Source organism: Sarcophilus harrisii, chromosome 1 (assembly GCF_902635505.1).
Source record: "Sarcophilus harrisii chromosome 1, mSarHar1.11, whole genome shotgun sequence".
In the NCBI taxonomy this organism is placed as follows: domain Eukaryota; kingdom Metazoa; phylum Chordata; class Mammalia; order Dasyuromorphia; family Dasyuridae; genus Sarcophilus; species Sarcophilus harrisii.
In genome coordinates this window covers 214,304,514-214,332,486 of record NC_045426.1, presented here as the reverse complement: position 1 = coordinate 214,332,486, position 27,973 = coordinate 214,304,514, and the positions used below count along the sequence as shown (strand labels likewise).

At 34.5% G+C, this 27,973-nt stretch overlaps 1 protein-coding gene across 1 annotated transcript; it reads right to left on the bottom strand.

The window, feature by feature from the left end:
• Positions 1–316: 316 nt before the first annotated feature.
• HEMGN (hemogen) lies at positions 317–12,640 on the bottom strand. The gene is made up of 4 exons (XM_003760665.3): positions 12,481–12,640; positions 9,926–10,016; positions 2,107–4,301; positions 317–991 (listed from the first exon to the last, which is right to left on the bottom strand). Exons 1-4 carry the CDS (start codon positions 12,560–12,562, stop codon positions 876–878), a joined length of 2,484 nt encoding a protein of 827 aa, XP_003760713.3. The 5' UTR covers positions 12,563–12,640; the 3' UTR covers positions 317–875.
• Between the last annotated feature and the right edge of the window lie 15,333 nt (positions 12,641–27,973).

The following is a 27,973-nucleotide window of genomic DNA, read 5'->3' as shown; positions in this document are numbered from 1 at the left end:
AAAAGTCTGAATGCAGTTTTTACCTTTAATGCTCATAAAATTACACTGAGACTTTTGGGACACAATATTTTAAATAACTAAAATTATACTGGTGAATCTTCCTTCTGTGGGCTCAGATGTCTTGGTTTCATTAACCTGTAAATAAAACTCTTCATGTTTTGAGATTTCAAATCTATGTGTTTGGTTGGAGTAGTGTGCTAGACACTCAAATTCCTAGTTTATCAGGATCCAAGCAAGAAGCCAGAGGAGTGAAGAGTCCTACAAAGTGTATCCTATTGCTTAACATAAGGAAAAGTCTCTTAATGCAAAGATTATATACATAAAATTTTTATTTAGTTAAAAATAGATCAAACCAAAACACACAAAAATTAGCTATTATGCACACATCAGGTAGGTTTTTGAGGATCCTACAGTAGTAAGTAAAACTGCTACACTAATAAGACAACCAACTTTTTAAAAAGCCTAAGCAAAATAATGAAATTATTACTATGTTAATATTTGAATTAAGTTTACTAGAAAATGAGAAACTGCCAAAGAAAGGTTTGAAATGTTCCTGGTTCCTAATCTCTTAATATCAAGAATTAATTAAAACAATTTTGTTTTCTGAGGGACAAAAGGATAGTCCTCAGATATTTTTCCTCCCTTTTCCTCCCACCCTTATCCAATCTGCTCCAAACTATCCCTAATTCCCCAGCACACACAAATGAGTCACCATAGCTGAAGACAGGTCTTTAGATTTGTTAAATATAGAGTGCAAATAGGAAAATACCCTTGAATTAAATTATTATTGAATATCATAGAGATCTATACTTTATTGCACTTAGAGAAATTGTGCATTTAAAACATTAGAATACTATATCTTTAGTTTAAAACTATTATGGTTGAGGTAGTTGTTGAAATCTGTAGTAATCAATCTCTGCATTATCCTCCTGGGAAAGATTCAGAATTGCAGGCTTTTCTGGTTCCTCTGCTTTTGTTATTTTTTTCAACTCTGTAAAACGAAATAAAATAGACATAAGTGGTTTGCAATAAAATTCCAGAATCTAAATAATTAGAAATTAATTATTATCTTGATTTTAATTGACTCTAGTTTTGTTTTCCTAAATGCTTTTTGGAAGGTGAGGGAATATTCATTAAAATATGTTAAAACTTCAAAATTAACACCCAATTAAGCAAAATTCCCTATCACAATGTTTTGTTGAATTCTCCTTTTAAAAGGAGCTAAATGACAAAGAAATGAGTCATTACCAAGGGTTTAAAAGTCCAAGAAATAGCATAGGGCCAATAAAAATTCATCTAAATATTCTACTTCTTCCTACAGTATTGAAGGAATAGAACTTATGTTCAGAATGATGGCCACAAAGCACTTTGAGAACACCAGTCATTAGGAAGGAATTCAGTTATGTTCAAAAAAATCCAAGACACTCAAGAATTTATAAGAAAATTAAATGCACTTTTCCTTAATCACTCTGGTTAATTTTTATTGTTTTTATTTTAAGTATCATTTCTGCTAGATTCCTATCTCTTCATTGGCTAAGAAAGTGTTTCAAGTTTTCTTTTCTTTTCTTTTTTTTTTTATTTCCTCAAACTGAAACCACAAATCCAGTGTTCATTGGCTGATTTCAGCTCTTGAGATAAGGGGTTCAACCTTAGTTGTAAAATAAACCAAATCAGTGTATCTGAGGGTCATAAATACTCTAGTGAAAGGGACATTTGAGAATCTTTAGCTTAACTGTTCTGCACAGGTGATAGAATGGTTAGAGATTTGGGCCTGGAGACCTGAGAGATTTGAGTTCAAATCTGGCCTCGGATCATATACTAGTTATATGATCCTGGGCAAGTCATTTAACTTATATTTGCCTCAGTTTTCTCATCTATAAAGTGGAAATAATAATAGTGCCTGCTTCCTGGGGTTTTTGTGAGGATTAAATAGATAATAATCATAAAGTACTTAGCACAATGTCTGGTACTTAGCTGCTATTATTATTATTATTATTAAGAAACTTGCCCAGGATTCAATAGTATTTGAATATTTTAAATCCAACTAGTTACTAAATGAAAACTTTCACTTTTATTTGAACATTTTAATGGAAAAGGGAAGCCTACTTGGAAGGCAAATGATTGCTGTAGCAGTTTCTCCATGTGTTCCAGGATCCTGAACTTCAGGTATATCATTTGGGAGGCATGTTTCAGTATGACGTTCTTCAGGACCAGCTGTCTTGTGACATATTTTAGCCAAAAGAGTCTTAGGCATATCTGCTTCTTGGTATGTTTTAGGGACATATTTTTCAAACACAGATATTTTCTGGCTGATATTAGGCGTGAGATCTTTGGCCATCTTGGTATCTTGGTATGTTTCCAAAGGATACTCTTTAATTCCATTTCTTTCTTGGCATTTTTTAAGCAAAGGATCTTCAGGCACAATCCTTTCTTGAGACATCTTAAGGGCCTGCTTTTCAAATACATTTTTTTCCTGGCATGTTTTAGTATAAAAAACTTCATGTCCGGCTATTTCTTGGTAGGCTTTAGGGGTATATTTTTCAGGCATAACTCTTTCCTGGTGTGTTTTAGGAGGAAGATCTTTGGGCACAGCTGTTTCTTGGTGTGTGCTAGAGGTATGTTCTTCCAGTACCTCTATTTCCTGGAATGATTTAGGGAAGCTACTTTCACACACAGTTGTTCCTTGATACATTTTAGGAACATCTTTTTCAGACATTGCTCTTTCCTGGCATGTCTCAGGAGAGCAATCTTTAGGCACAACTGCTTCTTGACATGTTATAGAGGTATGTTTTTCTGGCACAGCTGTTTCTTGGTATGTTTTAAGGGTGTATTTTTCAGATACAGCTGTTTCCCGGTATGTTTTTGGAGAAACTTCTCCAGGAATAGCTGTTTCTTGGCTTCTCTTGGGTGCATAGTTTTCAGTGATAGCTGTTTCTTGGTGTGTTTTCAGAGAGCAATCTTTAGGAACAGCTGTTTCTTGGTATCTTTTAGAAGAGAAAGATCCAGGTACAACTATCTCTTGGCAAGTTTTTAGGGTGTTTTTTTCAGGCACAGCTATCTCTTGGCATGTTTTAGAAGAAAATGCTTCACAAGTGGCTGTTTCCTGGCATCTTTTCAGTGAAGAATTTTCAGTTCTCATTCTTTCTTGGAACGGTCTGGGAGAGAGATCTTCAGGCACATCCATTTCTTGGTATGTGTCAAGAGTATTTTCAGTGATAGCTGTTTTTTGATGTATTTTTGGAAAGCAATCTTTAAAAACATCTGTTTCTTGATATCTTTTAGGAGAGAAAGATTCACATACAACTGTTCCTTGGTATGTTTTAGGAGATGGTGATTTAAACCCAGTGGTTTCTTGGTATGTTGTAGAGGTATGCTTTTCAGGCACAGCTACTTCTTGGCTTTTTTGAGGAGAAAGACCTTCTAGTGCAGAGGCTTCTTGGTAGGTTTCAAGGGTGCTTTTTGCAGACACATCTATTTCTTGACACGGTTTAGGAGAAAGCTCTCCAGGGACAATTGTTTCTTGGAATCTTGTAGGTGCAGAGTTTTGAGGGATAGCTGTTTCTTGATGTATTTTTGGAGAGCATTCTTTAGGAAGAGGTTTTTCTTGATATCTTTTAGGAGAGAAAGATTCACATACATCTGTTTCTTGGCATGTGTTAGGAGACAGTTCTTTAAACCCAGTGGTTTCTTGGTATGTTGTAGAGGTATGCTTTTCAGGCAAAGCTGTTTCCTGGCATGTTTCAGGAAAAAGCTCTTCAGCTACAGCTGCTTCTTGGCATCCCTTAGGTTCAGAATTTCCAGTGATGACTGTTTCTTGTCTTATTTTTGGAGGGCAATCTTTAGAAAGAGATTTTTCTTGATACCTTTTAAGAGAGAAAGATACAGGTTCAACTGCTTCTTGGCATGTTGTAGGAGGCATCTCTTTAAATACAGTGGTTTCTTGGTATGCTGTAGATGTATGGTTTTCAGATACAGCTGTTTCCTGGCATGTTTTAGGAGAGAGATCTTTAGACTCAGAAGTTTCTTGGTATGTTTCTGTTGTGTAGTTTTGCGGCATAGCTTCATGTTGATATGTTTTAGGGACTTGTTCTATCACAGTTGCTTCTTGGTTTTCTGTAGAGTCAAAGTCCTTGGTGGCAGTCACCAGTGACTCCTGTTGCTGTAGACATGGTAGTTCTTTCTTTGCTTTTTCTTCCTGTTCCACACTCACAACTTGTAGGGAAGGCTCCTTCTTTGCTTCTTTAGTTTGTGGTTGGCCTCGGCTTTTTGCTGTTCTTTGTCGTTTGCTTTGATTTTGTGATCTGTTAGGATAACAAAAGAAGATTCAAGAACAAGAAGATTCAGTATACATATAAATATATAGCATTATAGTGTAACTTGAGGCTTCTTAAACTTTTTCTACTCTTGCCCCTTTTTTTACCTGAGAAATTTTTTTTTTAAATTTCAATAATATTTTATTTTTCTAAATATACTTTTCAACATTCATTTTTGTAAGACTTTTTGTTCTGAATTTTTCTCCTCTCCCTTAGCACTCTATTTCTCCTCTTCCTTAGCACTCCCTCCCAAGATAGCAAGTAATTTAATATATGTTAGATATGTGTGATTCTTTTAAACATGAGAAAGAAAAACAAACAAAAATCTGAAAATACCATGTTTCAATTCATATTCAGACTACATAGTTCTCTTTCTGAATGCAAATGGCATTTTCCATCCCAAGTCTAATAGAATTGCCTTGAATCACCATATTGTTGAGAAGAGCAAAATACATCACAATTGTTCATCCCATAATCTTGATACTACTATGTACAATATTCTAGTTTTTCTCACTTCACTCGGCATCAGTTCTTGTCAGTTTTTCCAGGCTTTTCTGAAACCAACCTGCTCATCACTTCTTATAGAACAATAATATCCCATTACATTCATATACAAAAACTTATTCAACCATTCTCCAAATGAAGCTGTCCAAGAAATTTTTATATAGGTATAATATATATATATATATAATAGGTATACAAATAAGACATTTATTGATAACAAATCATAATTTTGCAATTCCCACATTCAGTTACATGATCCCATGGCAGAAGTGGGGAAACGTTTTTTCTCTGCCAAGGGCCATTTGGATATTTATAACATCATTCATAGGCCATACAAAATTATCAATTTATAGAACTCAAGTAGGAGTAGTTTTAGTACCTATCTTTTAGCTCATCATCACTGTCAATTGTCTTAGCAAATGATTTTGCAGAATTTATACAGCCAGATGTTCCCTATCCCTGCCATATAGGGTTGCAACCCATAGTTTAAGATGTTTTGGTATAACTACAGTTAAATAGGAGTAAAAACTGAGCTTAAAGCCAGTCCTGTTGAGAGTCAGAGCCCAGGGTTTGCATACCCAAAGAGGTGATTAGAATACAATTTCAGCCAGGATTTAGGAGTGAGAAGGTAGGAAAATGTATTATACTATACTGTATTGTTAGGTTTAGAGCAAGAAATTTAGTCTACTCCTTAACAGAAGAAAAAACGGATTTTGTGAATTTGCCCAGTGATTCACAAATTTGGAGTCAAATCTGGGGGGATAAATCTAATACTTTTTCCATTATGTCTATAGACAAGATGACTTCTAGGTCTAATTCTGTTATGTCCATTTATGTTGTCCTATGGAAGGAAAAGAGTATTGAGAGAAGAAATTTAGTAATAATGACTTGGTCAGGTTCAGGTCGATCAGATATTGGGAATGAGATGCTGTGAAATAGCACCTTTTGAGCCTTCCATTAAAGTGCAATGCGGTGCAATGGATAGAATGTGTATCCTGGAGTCAGGAAGACCTGAATTCAAATCCCACTCTAGATACCTATTAGCTAGCTGTATGGCCCTGGACAAGTCATGTATCCTCCATATGCCTCAGTTTATGATAGCCCCTACCTCCTGGGGTTGTTCTGAAGATCAGAAGAGATAATATTTGTAAGATAGGTACTTAACAAATACTTGTTTTTTTTCTTTTCTGACTTGGGGTTTTTCTTGAAAAATCAGTCCAGTAATACCAAGAAGAAAATAAGAAGGTTCCTATATGATTCAAATTGTGCTTTACTTTCAAGATCCTAAAATTTCTTCCTTGGCTAAACTACTTGGCAGATCAGAAGCCAATAATATTGTCTTTATCTCCAACTTTAACTTCTGTGTATTCTCTGGCTTTCGACTACCAGCCAATTTTTCCTCATGATTTCATCTTTATTTCTGGCTTCCCATGTAATTTCCAGCTTTTGCTTTGACTCTCTTGATCTGGCTTACAGCTCAGTCTAGAACAGCTCTCTATTTTGGTATCTTATGTAAAAGCGTGGGCAGCTAGATGGCACTGAGGTAAGACTGCTAGACCTGCAGTCAAGGAGACTTCTTTTCCTGAATTCAAATCTGCCTTAGACATTTACTATGAGTAAGTCACTTAATTTAGTTTGCCTCAGTTTCCTCAACTGTAAAATGAGCTGGAGAAGGAAATGGCAAATTCCAGCCAAGAAAGCCCCAAAAGGAGTCATAAAGAATCAGGCAGGCTTAAACTAAATAACTAAAATTTAAAAAAAAAGAAAGAAAAAAAAAACCCTAAATAACAAAATGTAAAGGATTGGACTTAGAAGGCATTTGTATAATACTAGCTGTCATACAATACTTTAAAGTTTACCAAATCATATTCCTTGCCTTCTTAATGAGTGGAGGATGGGTAGAAGGAGGGAGAAAATTTGGAACTGAATTTTTTAAAAAATTTTTTCAGTTGGAAAAAAAAAATGTTTTTACATTTACCAGAATGAAGTGACTTGTCCAGGGTCACATAGCTAGTAAGTGTCTGAAGTCAAATTTAAACTCAGATCCTCCTGATTCCAGGGCCAATGTTCTATCCACTTCAGCACTTAGCCACCTCTAATTTATTTTTTTTCTGCCTCTAATTTATTATAGAAACATTTATAGAAAAATATAGGGGCAGGTTTGTTGTGGTTATTTTGATTTTTGACAACTTAATTTAAAACTTAAAAATGTTTAAATATTTTAAATTGTTAAAATATTTAGAATTAGTAAATTATTTCTTTAAAATATTTTCACATCAAATCAGCAAATACTTATTGAATGCTAGATATAGTCAAAATATTACACATGAAAATTATTGTACATGATTTGAGCCTGGCAAATATTTTATTCACTGACAAGTTTTTGAACTTGTGTGAAAGATTATTCTAAATTCCTTAATTCAAGATCTCCAGAATAACAAAACCTCATTTTGACAATATCAGATTACTGAGAAAAGGTATAATTCTGAGCCATTGATTTTCTAATTTTTTATTTTAAAAATTCTCTAGCAGTCTTTACAGGAACAAACAAATGGATAAAATATGTGTATTGTGCAGGTTTTAATATGTTAAATCATTAATCTCAGAACTGAAACATTATCAGAGGCCATCTAGCTCAACCTATACCTGAACAAAAATATGTTTATACACATATGTACATATACAAGTACATATAACACACTTATAACATAACAAACCAAGCAAGTATTCATCTAACCAGAACAATCTACATAGTAACAATATTGTAAAGATAATCAACTCTGAAAAACTTAGACACTGTGATCAACATATCAACATAATAACCAACTACAATTCCCAAAGACTCATGATGAAGCATGCTGTCCATCTCCAGAAAGAGAACTGAAAGACTCAGAGTGCATCTTGAAGCATATTTTTTTTCCTTTCTTTTTTCTTATCTTTTTCATGAAGTAAGGAGTGGGGCATGGCTAACGTGAAAATTTGTTTTACGTGATTATATGTATTTGTAATGGATTTTTCTTTTCTTCTCAAGGAAAGAGAGAAGGAAGAGAATTTGGAACTGAAAATAAAATTTAAATGTACACACACACACACACACACGAAGTCATCTAGATTGCTTAAAGACCTCAAGTGAGTCCATCAGCACATATATCTTGACCAGGCACAACAATGAACAATAATCTGGATGCAGAATTGAATAGGAGGAGAAGAGTAGGCAGGATTGCATTTTGGAAACTACATTTTTAATTATCTCAAGTTGTCCTCTATCTCAAAAACTTATTTTTTAAACAATAGAATTTTCTGATTAATGCTTTGCATCTACAAATTAGAATAGCCAAAATCATAGGTAATCTAAAGGACAATGAATAGAAATAGCACACATTTTAAAAATTAAATTGAAAAAGCAAATTTTTCCCTATTACCATTAATGACTTGCATGCAAAAAGTGTCCTAGAAGTTGTCACTAATAATCTATATGATGGAAAATGGAAGTAGGTCAGTTATTTGGTAAGATTGACAGCCTGAATATTATGTTGTTATCTATGAAATATTAAAAGAACCAGAGGAGAGTTTCCAGTGCATTGGGCAGATCCTCTATAAATTTATGGAAATCATCTAAAAATTTATGGAAAGATATGGATAGTTCAGAGAATGAAAGAACTGATGAGATAAAAACTATACTAATGGAGATCCCTCGTATCTCAAATGTGGGAAATGTTTAATGCTTATCAAATTTGTTTTTATTTTTGGAGGCAATTGGGGTTGAGTACAGGATCCCACAACTAGTAAGTGTCTGAGGTCAAAGTTGAATGTAGCTCCTCCTGACTTCAGGGCCAGTGTTCTATCCAGTACCACCTAACTTCCCCTAATGCTTATCAAATTGAAATGAAATAGCTTAAATTGATATCATGGTTTTCTGAAAGCAACAAATATGCATTAACCCCAAGATTACAAAGTCTGTTCTCTTGTTCTCCTGCCACTGGTGAAAAAGAATTACAGTAAGAATAAGAAAGCAGGGTCTCTATCTGGCCTGTCACTTAGTATTTGCTAGGCTGTGGACCAGTCACTTAAACTACTAGGAAAATCTATTTGTTCTTCTATAACATGGGAATCAGAGAATTTAGAACTGAATGGACAAGTAAAGATCATCTTGTCCAACTCCTTCATTTTGTAGATGAGGAGAGTGAGATCCTGAGGAGTAACATGCATAGTCATATAGTCTTTAAGAATAAAAATTAGGAAACAGCTAGGTGGCACAGTGGATAGAACACCAACCTTGGTTTCAAGAGGACTTGAGTTCAAATGTGACCTGAGACACATTACTAGCTGTGTGACACTGATTGCCTTCCCGCCCCACTCCCAAAAAAAAAGGAAGAAGAAAGGATGAAATTTGACTTCTGACTCTGAAGTCCTGTGTTCTTACTCCTAAACCACATACCAGTTTCCATACGAGAAAATATTTGCTCTTTCCACTACATGTGGTTTTTAATTTATTTTTAAGTAAAATAACAGTAGTAATAAACATGTTATATATAAATAATAAATCTATATATTATATACATAACATATAAATAATAAATAAAAGTTAAATGATGAAATATTTATATGGTACCCTAACATTTACAAAATGCTAATGACCCCATTTGGAGTTTCTAGACAAAGATACAGAAGTGATTTGCCATTTCCTTCTCCAGCTCATTTTAAGATGAGAAAACTGAGTCAAACAGTTAAGTGACTTGTCCAGGATCACACAATAAGTATCTGGGACCAGATTTGAATCAGGAAGATGAGTCTTCCTGACTCTAGCCAAGGAATTCTATCCACTGTGCCACCTGTCTGCCCCACTTTCCAAATGAGAAAACTGAGGTCAGAGAGGTCAACTGACTTGTCCAAGATCACACAGCTAGTAAACATCCAAGGTGGAATTTGAATCCAAGTGTTGCTGTCCCTAAATCCAGTGTTATTCCCTATACTGCAATGACTCTGTGTGAAAGCACTTTATGAACTCTACATACAAATAGAAACAATTAGTGTCATTCATGTTTTTGTCTAGATTTCCTCAGGTGCCATCTTTACAATGTACTTATATTCTGTTGTAACTAATTTACCCAAGCAACTGTGGTGTTTGTCTTTCTTGAGCTTCAGCTTTTCTTTTCCTGAGGAGCTCTCGGTTCCGCAAACATCGGGTTCCTATGATTTCTGTGGGACCAAAATAAAATAACTTGATCAAGCAAAGGAAATAAAATTTAATTGGCCCATACTGAAGAATGGGATGACAGAATCTCTGTACCCAATAGTTTCAGAATGCACTAAAACCTTCCATTTGGGAGTAATTGGGATCCATTCCTCTCTTTACCCCCTAGATCAAATTTCACTTTGCAACAAGTTCTGACCTCAAACATTACTTCCATCCTAAGGGTGAAGAGGAGCAATTCTGAGCACAAAGGAAATCTCAGTCTCCAGATGTCTATGTCTGTATCTGCACAAGAGCTCCTTGAATAAATGACATTTCACTGAATCTTCACAAAACCATGAGCCTTGTGTTTATGCCATGGAACCATGACCACAGGAACACAGCTACCTTTATATAAAACTTCAATTCTTTTGAAGAGTAGATCCTTTGGAAAGTTTAATCTGCAAACTTAAACATCATGCTCCATTCAGACCCTATTGTCCTATCCTTCTTTTCTCTGACAAACTTCTTGAATATCACTCATCTAGCAGAGGGATCCAAGACAGGACTTTGGCTATTTGCTACTTGGCTATTTACAGCTGCAAGTAGTCCACAAAACTCCACTGCAGCTTGAATCAAATTAAAACATAATTGAAAAAAAGATACTATATAAATAATATTACATTGTGGTTTTCTAAATAATATGCAATACTTAAGAATCCACTTCTATTTGAGTTTCATACCACTGCTCTACACCCTTGCCTATATATATATATCTTCCCCACTCATTTCCTCCTTAATTCATTACGTTCTAGTTCTTTGGATCTACCATTAACTAGCTGTGAGACTTTGAGCAAGTCACTTTTTCCTTTGAGTTCAATTCACTCATAAAATATAAAATGAAGAGTTTGACGACTCTGTAATCTGGTCTCCATCTGTCTTTCAACCTTAGTTCTAACTTTTCCCTCTATATCCAGTGTGATAGATTCATTGGCCCCTTGTTCATTTTTACTTCTCTGCCTTAGGCCCATGTTGATTTCCATCATCAAATGTCTCCCTGTCTTCTCTGCCAATCTACATCCTACCCATGTTTCAAAGTTCACCTCAAATCCCATCACTTCCATGAAACCTTCTTTTGCTGCCCCTCCAGCCAACAGTGATATCTCCTTCCTCTGAACTTCTATAGTATTTTCTATGTATATCAAATAATTTTGAAGTTATGAATTATAACCCAGGTTATTCCTTTTTGAATGCATATAGCTTATCTCCATTATATTCCATGAGGAAATGAATCAATGCTTAATTTGAGGAAGCATAAAACTTCTTGAGAGAGTATCAGAGACCCATAAAATCTTAGAGTTTAAAAGGAACTTTAGAGGTCCCCTGGCCCAGTACCAATCAGAAGTAGAATTCTTCTCTACTACATGCCTGACAAGTGGTCATTTATTTTCCCCTGAGCCATGTGCTCCAATTTTTTTTCATGGTTATATCATCATAAAGGTTCTGTGGACAAATTCATTACTTGCATGCATCTTTGCAAACAAATTAGGTTTACAACTATTTCAAAGAAATATCAATCAGCAAGTAGATATAGTCCTATAGTATATAAAATCCAAAATAGCAAGGCATTTAAAGACTCAATGGATGTTATTTTCCACTAAAATTATGTTCCCTAATGTAACAAAATGGTGGATTTTTATGATTCCTTTATTTGTAGAATGACAAACTATCTTTTCCTAGTGTCCAGTTTATTCTTGAGTTCTTAAATTATTTGTATTATTTAGATCAGAGATCTCACCTGTTATCTTTTGGGCCTTCAGTTTCTTCCAAACTTTCTACATATTGAATATGGAATTTGTTCAAGATCCATGGTTTACTCATTGTGCCCACATAAGTTATTTCTAGTTTTAAAATAACAAAATCCCAATATTTTTTAACATATGCCCCACATGCTAAAAAATAAAATAAAATTCTTGTATTCTTGAAGAATTATTAATTAGTAATAAATAATAAGGGCAACCATGATAATAATGAAAAGAAAACAATTTACTCAAAACCTTTTAAGATTTGTTTTCATCATGTTTCAAAAAATAACCTGAACAAATATGTTTCTCTGTCCAACTGTTTCTTCTATTCCTTCTCTTTTCACTCACATATATCACATAGGTCCATGTTCTAAATAATTAATATTTACACATCATTTTTTTTAGTTATTTAGCTTTAATTTTCTACTTACTTTCTAAGATTCAAGGAATAATTCTTTTATTAACTCTTTTCATTTCCTCAGGTTGTAAATTTAAATGTTCTATATCAACTTTTAGAATCATAGGACTAGAGAGTAACAACAGGATGCCTAATATCCTATCTTCCACAATTATTAGTAAATATTCATCCATGGCCTGTGCAAGATCCACACAGAACATGGAAGTGAATATAATCCCTGCTATATCCAACTGCCACCACTTTACAATCTCTGCATTTTTTTTTTACCTGGAACATTGTCTTCTTTCTTGCTAAGCGCAGACATCTCCTCAAAATCCTGGTGAGGTTGGTCCCTTTTTACATTATTCATCCTGCTTCAGTTGGTCAATACAGTTTAGTGTGAGTACCACAAATGCCAGCCAAGCAGCTGATTCAAGACTTTTGAAATGTTTTTAAGAACAAACAAACATTAGTTTTCCCGCCCAAATGTCTTATCTGGTCAGACCACAGCTGCTTGGCTGGCTCCATTTTCTTTATCTTTTTCTAAAGGTGTGTAAAAGGAAAAGTGTTTGGTAATGCATCCTTGCTCTTTTTCATTGAATTATTCTTTTTAGAGTGAGGCCTTCTGATAACACCCTGGCTTATAAATATTCCCTACCATTCAGCATCTGTTTGGGCATATCTGCCCAACTGCACACTTAAATGTTCTTCTTGCTTATATAGTTTTCCCGCCCAGTGCATTTTCTCTCATACTCTCACAAAATGACATAAAGAATTTTGCTATTTAAGTGACTAGCCAAATTTAACAACAGACATAAGAAAAATTATCAGTTGTTAGATTTTTAAAAATAGAGTCCTAATCATTTACGAGTGACCCAAGATAACCAGTAAAGCAAATGGTTATGTATCCAGTAAGAAGTAGTAAGCATTAATTGATGAGGATGTCAGGACACATCAAAGAAATTTGGTAGGCAATGTCAAACTTGCAGCTATTTTAAGATATCATCTGGTCCTTCAGTGAGGATGGGCTTCCTTTTTTCCTCTTAAGTTTTATTTGTGCCTTTTGTTTAAAAATCATAGCCATTTCTAGATATGCAGCTGGATTGGGAGACTACATTCCCAGAAAATAGAAGTGTATTCTGATCAGGAAGTTGGAAGATAATGTGCAGTATTAAATCCTCTCTACCCAGAAGACCAATCTAGTCCCTAGCCTCAAGTAAGCCTAGTTCCTATTTGCATGCATACTTACAAGCTCACACTGCCAGAGGCCTATTGTTGCTTAAGCTATATATAGAAGCAAGCTAATGACATTCTTCTGGGTTATATTTTTAAAATGCTTATTCAATGTACTTATTTTCTCTTATGAAAATACCCTCAATTTCTTCTTGTGTTTCAAAATTTCCCCTATCTCCTCCCCATACCCCGGGATTTTCCATATTTCAACCTCCCCAACCCATATATTTATATTTATGCATTCTGTGATTATTATTTCAAATTTAAAACCATTCCTTAATCAAATTAGTCTGGGAAACTGTGACAGAAGACCTATTTCTGTGTATCAGGGCAATGTTGTAATATGTCATTGAAATCCCAGCCAATTTGAGAAAAAATATAGTATATATTGCTCTAAAATTGATAGCTACCTAAAGAATTGTGCTATATATAAATCAGATCATACTTTAATTTGGCTAGGAATGCAAAGGAAATCTATAGGAATATATATTTTAAGACAAAGAATATGTTTATAGTGAGAATAACCACCATTCTTTCCCCTATCTTTTTGTAAATTTGGATTTTCACATATTCTGTTTTCTTAAAGAGTGTAAATACTACATAAGGTATTTTGATGACAAAAAAGCATAAAATAATAATGATGGTCATTCAGAGATGTGGTTTTAAATATTGGGCCCACTTTTTAATGGCTTGGATTTTTGCAGCTCATTGGAATAACCTCAAACATTCTAAGAACATTTTCCTGAAAATACAGAGTGCTTCATTAACTTGGCTATCTTGCTGATCATTAATAGCATTCTTCATAAAAGGAGCTTTTCCCAATGAAAATCACATTTGGTGCATAAACAAGGAATGGCACTTTGTCTAATTCACTTTTTCCTTCCTTGAGAAAATGTCATGCATAATTTGACAACTTAATGCTAATGAGGAAATATAGATAGATATAGACATAGATAGAGATATAGAGAGAGAGATTAATTATACTCTTCATTTGAATTTACTCTTCATTTAGAGTATTCCCTGAAAAGGAAACTCCTCTACTAAACCAGGTCAGCATCAATCTTAAAAAGTTGTCCAGGATATTTAGAGGTAAAGACACAGCCAGTGACTTAAACCTGGATCTTCCTAACTTTCCCCGTCTATGATGATGAAGGTAGAGGTGGTGGTGGTGGTGATGGTGATGTAAGGAAGAGGAAAAAAAAACATAAAGCAGGAGGAGGAGAAAGAGGAAAGTAGGAGGAAAAGGAAGAAGAGGAGGAGGAGGAGGAAGAAGAAAGGAGGGAGAGAAGCTAGAAGAGAGAAAGCACAGAGGAGGAAAAAAAGAGGAGGGGGAAGAGAAAGAGGAGGAGGAAGAAGAAAAAGAAGAAGCAGAGAAGATAGAGGAAAAGAAGGGAAAGAAAGATAAAATAATAATATGTCTACCTTCTACTTTTAGGTAAGGCTATAATTAACATTGTCCTAAACAAATGAGAATTCATCTTGTTTTTAGAAAAAATTAAGCCAAGGCTTAAATTTTTTCACTAAGGGAAATCATTTATTTCATTGTATATATAACTTAAATTTCCTCAGGATGCAGCTGAAATCTATTTAGGGTCATAGGATGCATTTATAATCAAGAAAAGATAGTGATTCCCATTTCTCTCAAATCAAATTTCTGAAGTTGCCCATATCTTCAACTTTATTGTCATCAATCAGTAGCACCCACAGCAATCAACATCAGTACCTCCAAGAGAAGAAATACTTCACCAGAAATTATATTTACAAAGAATTTATTAGTTCATCTATCCAATATGCTGTGATTGCATAACACTGAATTACAAAACATCACATTCTCCATTTCTTCAAAGACTGCAGCCCAGGCTCTGTGTAGAAACTTTTCTTACTTTTTCACTTTCTCCAGCTTTACTGGTTGACACCTGTGATGTCTTGGATCTAGCACAAATATTGCTCCCTTGGAAAGACATGTAAATAAATAAATCTAAGAAGTGTATTATAAATTCAGGTCAATAGTCAACACAGTTCAAACAGGACATGCCAGCAACTTCTTGTTACTTCTGGAGATTTCACCTAGTATCATTTTCAGAATTTCAAGGCTATCAGGCTGAAATGTATTTTCTGTTCACTTATGTTAATTGAATAGAATTATACTAACCAGAAATAAATGTTTTCTGTCCTTTACTTTTTTGAGATCACCACTAAAATCCTCCTCACATATCTCATTTTACCTTGCAAGTGAACCTGGATTCTTTAAGTCTATGTCAGGGGAACAGATCACATCAAGCCAGAATGACTTTGGTTACTCCAGAGATAGACTCTGTGTCTGTCTTCTCCATTCTAACCTCCTTAATATTGAAAGGATCATCTGCAAAAAGTAATGTCAAGGTAATGATTTTTTTTTCCCTCCACATTCTTACACTTAGATTCAATAAGTGAATTATTTAAGTGCAAAATGGAAGAAACCTGACAAGACAGCCATTTATCCAAAAAAAAAAAATCATAATTTTAATGAAGTGAAAAGTCAGTATGAGTCAACAGTATTTAAAAAAAAACAAACAAAAAAAAAAAAACTAATGAATCCATAGGCTGATCAAGAAAGGGATAGACTCTAGGGCTAAGAAGATGATATTCCCACTGTATGCTGCACTAGTCAAACCATATTAAGAGTACTGAATTAGCTTCTAGACATTCCATTTAGGAAGAACATAAACTGTAAAGTGGTCAATCTAGTGAAAAGCCTTGAATTCATGCCATTTGAGGATAGGCCAAAGGAACTTTAGATATTTTAACCAGAGGAATGGAAAATTTCAAGGGACATATAATAGCTGTCTTCAAATATTTGAAGGGCTATTGAGTAAAAGTTGCATTTGATTTGCTTTACTTAATTCCAAAGGGTGTAACCAGAAGCAGTGAATAGAAGTTGAAGAGTCCTATTTAGTCTTGATATTGTTTTTTTGAACTCCTGAACACCCAGAGTTATTTAAAAAAAAATGACACAAGATTGTGGAGTTTCCCTATATTTGGAAGTCTTCAAACAAAGACTGGATGACCAGTCAGATACATACAAGGATGATACTACATAACTACTGAGATCCTTTTCAAAACTGAAATTCTGTAATGGTATATGGTTCATACAAACCATCTACTTGGAAGAAATTATGATCCCTGTCAGTGGAGGAAATATCCACACCTATGAAACCATGGACTTAAAGTCATACTAATTATTACAACAGCAACAATAACATCTACTTATATATTCACAACTATATGTACAATTTACAAAGGATTTTTATATCTGTCATTTTATTTGCTTTTCAAAGTGAGCATGTAAAACAAATGTCACAGAACCAATTATCCCTTTTTAGAGATGAACAAACTAAATTCAGAGCTATTACTGCCCAACATCATGAGGCTAGTAAATAGTAGTTCTCACTTTTAGTCCAAGTTACTTTCTACTATATTATATAGCATTTTTCAATCATCAACATCCTTTCTATTCAGTATATAATTTATTGAATAGCAATATTTCAGACAGATTTACTTTGAATGAATGAAGGAAGACATCAAGCACTTAATATGTGCCAAGCACTGTGCTAAGCCTGAGAATACAAATAGAAAAAGCAAGACAATCCCTACTTTCCAGTAGGTTCACACTTTAATTGATAGAGACAACACATATAAAAGAATTCAGCTGCAGGGCAGATGTCAAGACCCCAAAGTCCTAATAATAGAGTAACAGAGCAGATGTCAAGACCCAGATGTCCTTAGGATAAATTAGGTATTTGGTAAAAGTTAATGCCATTTGTGTTAGGTGCTAGGCAAATGCTCATGCTATTGGTAGAGGCAGCAGGATGAAATGGGGAAAATGCTGGATTGGGAAGCAAGAGGTCATATCTTGACTGTGTTGTAAACTCATTACATAATGTTAGACAAGTCACTTCCTCTCTCTGGGCCTCATCTATTCTAAAATCATTGTCTTTGGGACAACTTGAAGAAAGTCTGATGGAAGTATCGGGTATCTGAAGGACAATGGCTTAAAACTTTCTATTCCAACAGAATATAGTAACCCTGCTAGCTACCCTGGATTGGCCCTAGAACTTTAGATTTAGGAAGGCAAGACTGATGGTGTGCTAGGTACAAAAGGGCCATTAGGTTACAAGAAGATATTACAGCTGAAACTGTATTATATTTGTGACCATGCAATAATGCTAATGCTTTCCCATGCAATGTATGCCTTTTATATAATTACATATATTAACTCATATGTGTTAATTTCTCTGGATTCAATAGTCTTTTATTATTTTTCTTATTTACATTTATTTTTATTGACATTATATAATTCATGAACTATACTTCCAATTAACTATGTACACATAATCTGATATTTTGCATTGTCTATCAATGTTATTAGGATAGCTAAGTGATAGAGTAAACAGAGCCCTAGTCTTGAAATCAGAAAGTTCAAATCTGGCCTCAAACAATTATTATTATCTGTGTGATTCTGGACAAGCCATTAAACCCAGTTTCTTCATCTATAAAATGATCTGGAAAAGGAAATGGCAAACTACTCCAGTATCTTTGCCAAGAGGACCCCAAATAGGATCATTTAGAGTCAGACACAACTTAAAAATGACTGAACAATAGTAACCAATGTTATTAACACTGAAATCATTTTTGCTATTATGCTTGTTTGTATTATATGACTATGTATGTACTGCTGAGACACGTCTGTTAATATATGCTGCATAACATGCAGACCTTTAGTTACTAAAGCATCCTGTTAAATAAATAGTGTTCTTCAGTGCTTTTCTGTAGTGGTGGAAAATAAATAAGGTGGAAAATTTTGCTAGGTCTTATCTCCCTCATACATTGGGCATCTTTCCAGAAGTAACCCTGTTAATTCCTTCAAGGGAGATCACAACCATGAGACAAACCTAAACTTTATTTAAAAGATTACCCCAAAAGTTCTAGTCTGGAATGGGAACATAATAAACTAGCATAAATGAAAAAGACCTTGTCTCCTCTCTTTAGAAGATAGATTCCCTCAAGTCTTAACCTTGTCTGTATAAACCCAAAGATAGGTCTCCTTAGTAGAAGATGGTACCCTACTCCTCGTCCTGAGGGTTTTTAATTGGCAATAGAAGTAATTTGTCCAATGTAGAAATAACAACTGAACAATGTTATAGCATGCATCTTGTTATCGCCATGTAAGGGAAATCTCAGAGCTATCATGAAAATGTAAAATAAAATTGTAGGCTTGCAAAAGCATGGCTTGAAACAAATGCTAAAAGAAAAAATTGAAAGAACTCACCAAATTCTACTTGTCTCTCTTTTTAGTGTCTGTGAGGTAAGTGAGTAATAAATGGTTGAAATAGCCTATGCACTAGGTAGTTAATATAGTATTAGAGGCAGGTTGGTGACACAGAAGATATAATATCAGTTCTGGAATCAGAAAAAACTGAGTTCACAGTTCTGATGGACCAGGCCATCCTCAGCAACGAGATCAACCAAATCATTTCTAATGGAGCAGTAATGAACTGAACTAGCTATGCCCAGAAAAAGAACTCTGGGAGATGACTAAAAACCATTACATTGAATTCCCAATCCCTATATTTATGCACACCTGCATTTTTGATTTCCTTCACAAGCTAATTGTACAATATTTCAGAGTCTGATTCTTTTTGTACAGCAAAATAACGTTTTGGTCATGTATACTTATTGTGTATCTAATTTATATTTTAATATATTTAACATCTATTGGTCATCCTGCCATCTAGGGGAGGGTGGGGGGGGTAAGAGGTGAAAAATTGGAACAAGAGGTTTGGCAATTGTTAATGCTGTAAAGTTACCCATGTATATATATCCTGTAAATAAAAGGCTATTAAATAAAAAAAAAAAATTAAAAAAAAAAAAAGAAAGAACTGAGTTCAAATATGGCCTCAAACACTGACTGAGGGACCCTGAAGAAGTCAATTAACCTCTCTTTTCCCATTTATAAAATGGGGATGATAATAATATCTCCCTGCTCAGGTTGTTATGAAGATTAAATGAGATGATATTTGTTAAATGCTTAATACAGTATCTGGGTCATAGTGTACATTTCATAAATATTGTTTTTCCTTCTTGCCTGTTAAGAATGAGAAGTATTTCCCTCTCAAAACACCCATGTAGAACAGTTCAACATTTGCAGCTCCACCCGTACTGTTTGGGGACTGGACAGTCTTGATAAAGGCTTACCAATGTCCAGGGCAGAAACATAGAGGACATAGAAGCACTGCTCCGTGGTGCCTTAAAACACCCCCAGAATGATGTATTTCTACACACAATTTTTCATAGCTAAGTTATTTTTCCTCATCTTTATGTGATCATAGCTTATTCATAATTTTCATAGTCAAGAAAAATGATAAAGACATCCTAGCCCTCATTTTTAGTTAAGGAAATGGGCCCAAAAAAGGGCAAAAACATTCATAGGATCCTAGATTTAGAGCTAGAGACGACTTCAAAACTCATTTTATCCATCCATCCTCATTTTTTCAGAAAACTCAAGCCTGGAGAGGGAAAATACATTGATAGCATCTCTGAATGAGAAGAATCATCAGATTTCACCTAATCCAGCACCCCGTTCATTTTAGATTTGAGAAACTTGAGGCCCAGAAGGGAGAAATAAATCCATAAAATCACTTAAAAGGTCACCTAATACAATATCTTTCCCATATACATATATATTTGTGTGTATGCATATATTTACAGATATATATATATGGATATATGTATACTTGTATACATATGCACGTAAGCAGATGTGTGTTTATGTATGTAATTAGTATAATAAGCTTATTCAGATCAAAATTATGGTAGGTGGGCCCTAAATCCTCCTGCATTCATTTATTACAACTTTGTTCTTACATTGATGGCATATGCCTTTACAGAGGGAGATACCATGTTCTCCCAGAAGTATCAAACTCAAAGCCTGCAAAACTCCCAAGGGCAGCTGGAGCCAGATTAAAATGTAACTGGGAAATGTTTAACAAAATTAATAAAAATATAATACACCATTTGTTGTTATTGTTCAGTAACAGCTGACTTTTCATGACCCTATTTGGGATTTTCTTGGCAAAAATATTAGAAAGTTTTGCCATTTCCTTCCTCTACTCACAGGTGAATTAGCAAAAGGAAAGGGAACAGATAAGGAAACTGAGTTAAACAGGGTTAAGTGATTTGTCCGGGTTCACACAGCTAGTAAGTGTCTGAAGCCAGATTTGATAATAATGTTCATTTGTGGTTTTCTAAGTCAATATGTATCCTACAGGGATCCATTTCTATTTGAGTTTGATACAACTGATCTGTACTGTCTTTCTTAAGGGTCCAGGGGTCCTCAAACTTTTTAAATAGCGGTCCAGTTCACTGTCCCTCAGACTATTGGAGGGCCAGACTATAGTAAAAACAAAAACTTAGTTTTGTGGGCCTTTAAATAAAGAAACTTCATAGCCCTCAGTGAGGGGGATAAATGTCCTCAGCTGCTGCATCTGGCCCGCGGGCTATAGTTTGAGGAGTTTCATGGGGAGAAATGTGAAGCCTTCTAACAAGCCAGATTCAGAGTAAGGCTCTCCTTCCTGTCAGTGGTCATCTTCTCCAAGAAATATTGTATAAAATTGTAAAAGCTTTCACTGTCATGCCCTGACTCTTGGCATTTAAATCCCATCACCATCTAGCTACAGCCAATCTTTCTAGAACATGACTCTCCTTCACACATCCTATATTCCAGCCAAACTTCCAAAGGCCTTTTGCCTTTCTCCAACAGCATCCCTCTCCTTTCACCATACCTTCACCCAGAGCTTTTGTCCCCTCCTGTTGCCTGGTATGTTTTTTCTCCTCACCTCTGTATTTTAGAACCTTTGATTACTTTCAAAAGGCCTCTAATGATCTCTCTCAGTGTAAGTGCCACCAATGCACTAATTGTTTTATATTTATTTAGTAAAGAATCATCAGTTTACAGGAAGAAGACCACTCACTGATTCTGGGATCAAAAGATATATGTTTATAATTCTGTTATTTACTACCCAAATGACTTCAGGCAAATCATTTAAACTCTATGGACTCCAGTTTTCTCATATATAATCTGAAAAGATTGGACTATATGGACTCTGAGGTCCTTTCCAACACTCTATAATCCTATTTAGTATTTGCTTATATGTAGACATGTTGAACCCCCTTTAGTAGAATGAGTTTCTTGAGTAAAGAGACTTTAATTTCTGTTTCTATATTCCCACTACTTAGTGTAAAACACACATAGAACCACTCTTGAGCCAAGGTAGGACAAGGAAGTGTTTCCAATAAGAATCCCTAACTCTGGACTTAGTAACATGAACCATACTCATCTCTGGGGAAGTTTAGCCTCTAAAGAGAGGTATGAGGCAGTCTTTTTCTCATACTTTGTTGCTCCATATTAAGAACCAGGAAAAAAATCACTGAATTTAATTTGGCTCATGTCTGGATATTCCCCAAAAGTAGAAGAACAGAGATATCAAATGTACAAAGGAAATCAGACAGGAGACAGTTGTTTGTTTTTTCAAAAGAAACATTTAATATAAAAAGATTTACAAGTACACACTGACAAAAATTTAAGCAAGTAGTAACTTTTAGCTACTATCATTCTCCTACATGATTGAGTCTTAAAACATCAAAGTACAAACTGTTTTTTTTATAACTGCCAATTTAGGATTTTACCTTCACCTTGATTGAACACTTGTTCATGGCCCTTGTTTTTTGGCAAGCCAAGCAGGATTGGGCTCTTCCTCCCTGTCTCATTGGTCGTCTTCTACAAGAAGCACTGTAATGAATATCAGAGGCTTCTGTTAGCTTATAGACTCAGGGTCCTTCAACCTCTGGAATTCACAAGGTTGCCTCCAAAGGTAGAAATGCCATTTTTGGGATTTGCTGTTCAGTCACTTAATGATGAAGAAAGTAATACAAAGCACAAGTAGTTAGAACTTTGAGATCCAGTCTCAAGTTCACCAAGGCTGGTTGCCATGTGTGAGAAGTTTGCCATTTCTTCCAGAGTGAGAGAGCACCCAGTCCTCATAAGAAATAAGTTCTCCCAAAGAGAAAGCATTTCTTGCCATATAAAATCTAGAAGATGGAGTCATTTCTTTTAAAGTCTATTGTGCGGGCACACTGTTTTGGTATAGTTTATCCCCACCTCTGAAGTCATGGGGTAGAGGAGATCACCAAGCATTTGCTGCATCATGCAAACTAACATGCTCTTCAACATTGAGCCACATCTTCCTGGGATTTACAAAGGTAGCTCAATGTAAGTCCGAATATTCCCAAACATACTTCATGGGGTATAGTCCAATCCAACTTTCATTATACTGGTATAGTGTCTAACACATTGTAGGCACTTAATAAATGCTTTTTGATTGGATGGTGGATTTTAGATGAGAAAACTGAGGTCCATAAAAGGGAAGTGAGTTGCTGAGGTAAATCAGGTGGCAGCTCAATCTGGTTTACCTGATTGCCAAAATGGTTTGCCAGGTTATGGCCGCTGTGCGTGATAGTTTCTTGGAGCCACAGGTGAGAGTTAAGTGGATCAGGTGGACATCAAAGATAGAAAGCAGCCCTATAAAGCAGTCCTCATTCCAGAAATACTAGTTTTCCCTGAATACAGCCTATGCCCCTGAAGATCATTGTACTTTGAACACCAACATGTATCATAGATCTAAAGTTAGAAAGGTCAATTATTCCAGGCCCTTCATTTTACATCCGTTACAGAAGATAAAAAGGTAGAGAATTCTATGAATAATTTGATACTACACTCCAAATTAAATTAATATGCATCTTAATATTTAGTGGTTTAATGCAAAAGTAGGCATAGAAGATGACAAAAAATATATTAAAAGGTATGGCTGAGGTGTAAGAAATGAAAAACCAAAGCTTATATAGTATACATAAATCTATTGGTATTTAAGAAAAGAGTAGTGGTTGGTAGAATGCTAGGTATATTAAGCACTAAATTACACCACCAAAAAATTAAATTATTTATTTATTAACTGACAGGAAATGACTGGCTACCATTTTAGGATTAGTGATTAGGATTAGTGATTTCAAAATCACTTATCTGCGACAGATATACTTCTATTGACATTTTCATTTCATTCTATATATATCTTGTTTGTAAATAGATATTTGTATGTTGTCTTCTCTTTTAAACTGGAAGTCTTTGGGACTAGTAATTATCATTTGCCCTGGTATCTCCAATACTTGATACAATACATGACACATAGTAGAAGCTAGTTGACTGACTGGCAACACTATTTTTACTTATATAAAATTGTAAAAATTTAATGGAAGAAGATACTAAAATCTTATCAAGTATCAATGTGGTATGTGCATTTTCTGTGTTGGATTAAGGGGAGAACATGAATAACAATAGTAGAACTAGAAAATATGACTGAGATTTAATTTATTCTTTTGGAGGAAGTGCCCACATTGATAAAATCACAGATTCATCTAAGCATCAAACCCAGTGAAAAAGAAAAGATTTCTAAAGAAATTGACATAGCCATGCAATTTGATGATCTTGGATATTTTTAAAGAGCATGCACAAAAAAAAAAAAAAAGAAGAAGTAAAACATTTCCAAGTGATCAAATATACTTTGGAAGAATATTATTAAGAAGGCTTAATTCCAGAAAGCCATGAAGATTAAGAAAAAATGTAAAAGGAGTTTTAAATTATGATCTGAGCAAGTGCTGGAAGAAGTTGCCCTGATGTTTAAGGAAGATTATGAGAATGCATCACTCTTAGAGTTACTGAGAAGCTGCACAGATCCTGTGATTTGCAGCCTGAACTTTCCTGATAAAGTAAGCCTCCCATCCTAAAGGAGGGGGAAAGCAAAGTAACTCTAGAAAAAAGATACACTATGGTGAGTTCACAGAGATGAGAGGTCTCTGTCACTGTTAAGTCAAAATGAAGGGGGAAAAAAAGACGAAATTTAAAGGTATAGGTGTGAAATCATTAGATAAATCTCTAATTTGGTATATCTAAAGGAAATTATGGAAAGCAGGAGCTGGGACTCGGGCCCTCCTCTGGCTTGAGGGAAAGGGAGGAGCAATTTGTTCTTATTACCATAAAATCTTGGATCAAATGAGTTCTTTTAAAGGGGATGAAGTCAATTTTATTTTTCTTCTGAGTAGTTCCTTAGAACCTAAGATATGTGATAAATGAGTCATGACTGCTAAAATATTACCAGGTTACACAGTAAATGTAAAAGATAAAGTTTTCTATTTTAGAATTGTCACTTTCCTTCAGGCAAGATTTTTCCTAAAATCACTTTCCTTCAGGCAAGATTTGCTCCAAGTTTTTATTAAAAAGATAGCTGGCCAATCCAGGGGTCACTGCATCTTAATAAATGGCTTCTAGATCTTATTTAAGACTGAAGTGCCTTTTATCTAACAGAAATTTTTTTTTTTAATCTTAGTGATTTGACCGGAGAGAGGTCAAGATATATGTTAGTTCTAGATTTTTTTCCCCCAGAATGTCTTTATTTAAACATCTCATAAAATGCAGGTTGAAGGAGGACTGAAATCTCAGAGTTAACCTAAGAGTCAATTAGTTGATTTTAAAAACTGACATCCTCCTGGCAACAGCATACAATTTGAAACCAATGGGAAAGTGAGGATAGAAATGTGTGTGCTTGCTTCAATTGACAGGAAAGGAACAATTAAAAAATAGAAATAGATAAATAGTTGGCATTATACCCAATGTGAAATTGCCCATAAGCATCATTCTTTAAGACCCCAAGGAGAAGCATTGTTGATTATATGATTTTCCCTAGCCTATGAAATAATACATTCCACAGATACTGCTATTCATTCAAGCTTTAGTTTTTGTCTCTTTCTCTGTCTCTCTCTCTCTCTCTCTCTTTCTCTCTCTACTGCACATACATGAGCTTCTAGAACAAATGGTTTATGTTCATTACCTTTATTTCCTGATGCATTATTAATTAATCCCTTGCATTCTGGTATCCTGTCATCATCACTCTGCTGAAAATAATACCTTCAAAGACTAATGACTTTTTAAGTGGCAAATCTAATAGCATAGAACCTACATACTTCACTTTTACTGAAAGTTCCTCAGGTAACTATGTTCAGTATATTGGTAATCTATATATGACTTGAGTACCTGTCTACTGCCTATTCTAAAAACTGACCAGGCAGAAACCATAAATTAAATAAGAAAGTCTTTAATTGGGACAGAATAACGAAATAAATAATGGGGTTCAAGAAATCAAGTGGTTATTAGCTGCCATTCATAAAGTAATACAATTTTCCACAGATTCATGCAGTAATGCTTAAGTATTTAAATTTTCCACAAGCAAATCACTGCAAAACTCACACTCCAAAGAGAGGGATAGCTGAGTGTCAGTGTCAAATGCTTTGTATCACTACAGCAAGACTTCTCTTTTCTGGGTATTCATAACTCCCAATAGCCAGCTGTATCACTACTTCTTGGTTACAATTACTACATCCCCCTTGGCATGATCTATTTGAATGTGGAATTATGTGAGCAGAACTAGGAAAATAATTTATACAATGACATCAGCATCTTAAAGGGAAAAACTTTGAAAGTTTTTAGTGCAAGAACCAACCATAACTCCAGGAGACTGATGAAGAATCATGCTTCCCACTTCTTGTCAGAGAGGTGAAGTGTTGGAGAAGAGGTTAAGAAATTACACCCTGAAGGCCAAATCCAGCCTATCACCAGATTTAAATACAATTTTAAAAGGTAGCAGTGAGGTAATAGATACAGCACTAGCCCTGGAGTCAGGAGGACCTGAATTCAAATTTAACTTGACATGTGTCAAGTGATCACTTATTTTAGCTTTGGTCTTGCTCTCTCCAAAAAATTTATCTAAACCCATTCTAATAAAAAGATAAAAGGCCTTTTATATTTAGGAGTTTTGTTTACTTTGGTCTTAGTTTACAAGTCTTAGAAAAAGAGACTTGACTGGATCATTTGATGCCCCCTGGCTTAGAGGTACAGAATAAGACATAGATTGTCAGACACTACCAATAAATGAATTTTTAAAAATTAACTGCATTTATTTATTACAAAGAAGGGCTTTTATTTGGGGGAAAGGAGGGGATACAGAGTAAGAGTGGAGCCATAAATGTATATAAAAGAGAATAAGGTGAAATTAAAATGAATCATTTAAAAATATACAAAAGAAACCAAGAGATAGTTAAAAAGAGGACATAGCAAGCAGAGAATTATTGGAATGACTATGTTTAATATATATGTAGCAGGATTTTGATTCAGGGTCAAACTGCACCTCAACCTGTTGCTTGATTTGTTTCCACATTAATTTTCATCATTTCAAGTTCTAAAATAATTCAAGGATGTGTTTTTTACATTTCCATATTCATTTCTAAAATTATAACATCTTTCTCATTCAAAATATTAGCTCTGAACCCTTATTGCATATTATTAAATATTGCTTAATTAATAAACTGGAGAAACACATTTTATTATAAGCAGTTTCTCTTAATCTCTTTTTCTCGCTCTCTCAATGACAGTTAAACTGTCACTGTTTAAACTCTAGAGCCTCTTAAAAACATAGCAATACTATCTATAGTCTAGGTAAGAAAGGCTATTAAAGCTACTTTTACATTTACTTTTTAAAAAACTCAAGTTGTATATGATAGAAATTCAAGTCATATACAATTCTCTTGGTCTGTTCTTCTTTGTACTATGAATATGTCCAGATTTGCAGTTGCATATCAAGTTCATAATAATAAAAAAATTTTAAAGAAAGTTACCTAAGTTCTAATTGTTTAAAATTTCAATAAACCAATATTTTTAATTGTGTTGGTACTCCTTTGTCTGATTCCAATATAACTATTTCCACACCTTGGAAGATAGCATTCCTCTGTCCCTGTGACTGAAAAAAAAATTATCATCTAGTAGCCAAACAAAGGTTCATTTTGAATGATGAACCTGATCACCAAATGTTGGCCATAGTAACCTATTATCAAAATATTTACAGGTTGGTAGTATCTCCTTAGACTACTTTCCCTTCTACAAAGAAGTCTCAAGACTTTAGTAAAGGAATTATTTAATAATCAATTTTTTATCAAAAGACTTGAAAATGCATGCTAATTCTTAGGCTGATTGTTTATCTCTGTTTCAATTGTTTATCTCTGCTTATGCTCTCTTGCCTAGAATGTGTCGATATATACTGAATAAGGAAACTGATATTTTAGGTGAATTGAGCTGAGTTGGTGGGCATGTGTTAATTGATAGTGGCTCAGTAATACGGGCAAACCATAAGGACCAGAATGGAAGTCCATTGATTATTGTGAGGCCAGATGAATGTTTCGTCTGGAACTATAAGCTCCAACTGGAGGGATTCAAATCGAATCCACAATAGCCTGCATTCCAGTTTCTTACTGAAACATGAGCTAAATATAAGTTGAGGGACAGCAAGATAAATGTCTTACTGAAGTTAAGAGCAACAGCTAGAAATTTTCTTTTTTTTTTTTTTAATTTAAT

Coding starts and splice junctions, on each gene's coding strand:
- HEMGN (XM_003760665.3), bottom strand. CDS start 12,562: ATGAATAATGTAAAAAGGGACCAACCTCACCAGGATTTTGAGGAGATG. Junction 10,017..12,480: donor GAAAGAAGACAATGTTCCAG/GTAAAAAAAAAA, acceptor TTGGTCCCACAG/AAATCATAGGAACCCGATGT. Junction 4,302..9,925: donor CAAACACCACAGTTGCTTGG/GTAAATTAGTTA, acceptor TTATCCTAACAG/ATCACAAAATCAAAGCAAAC.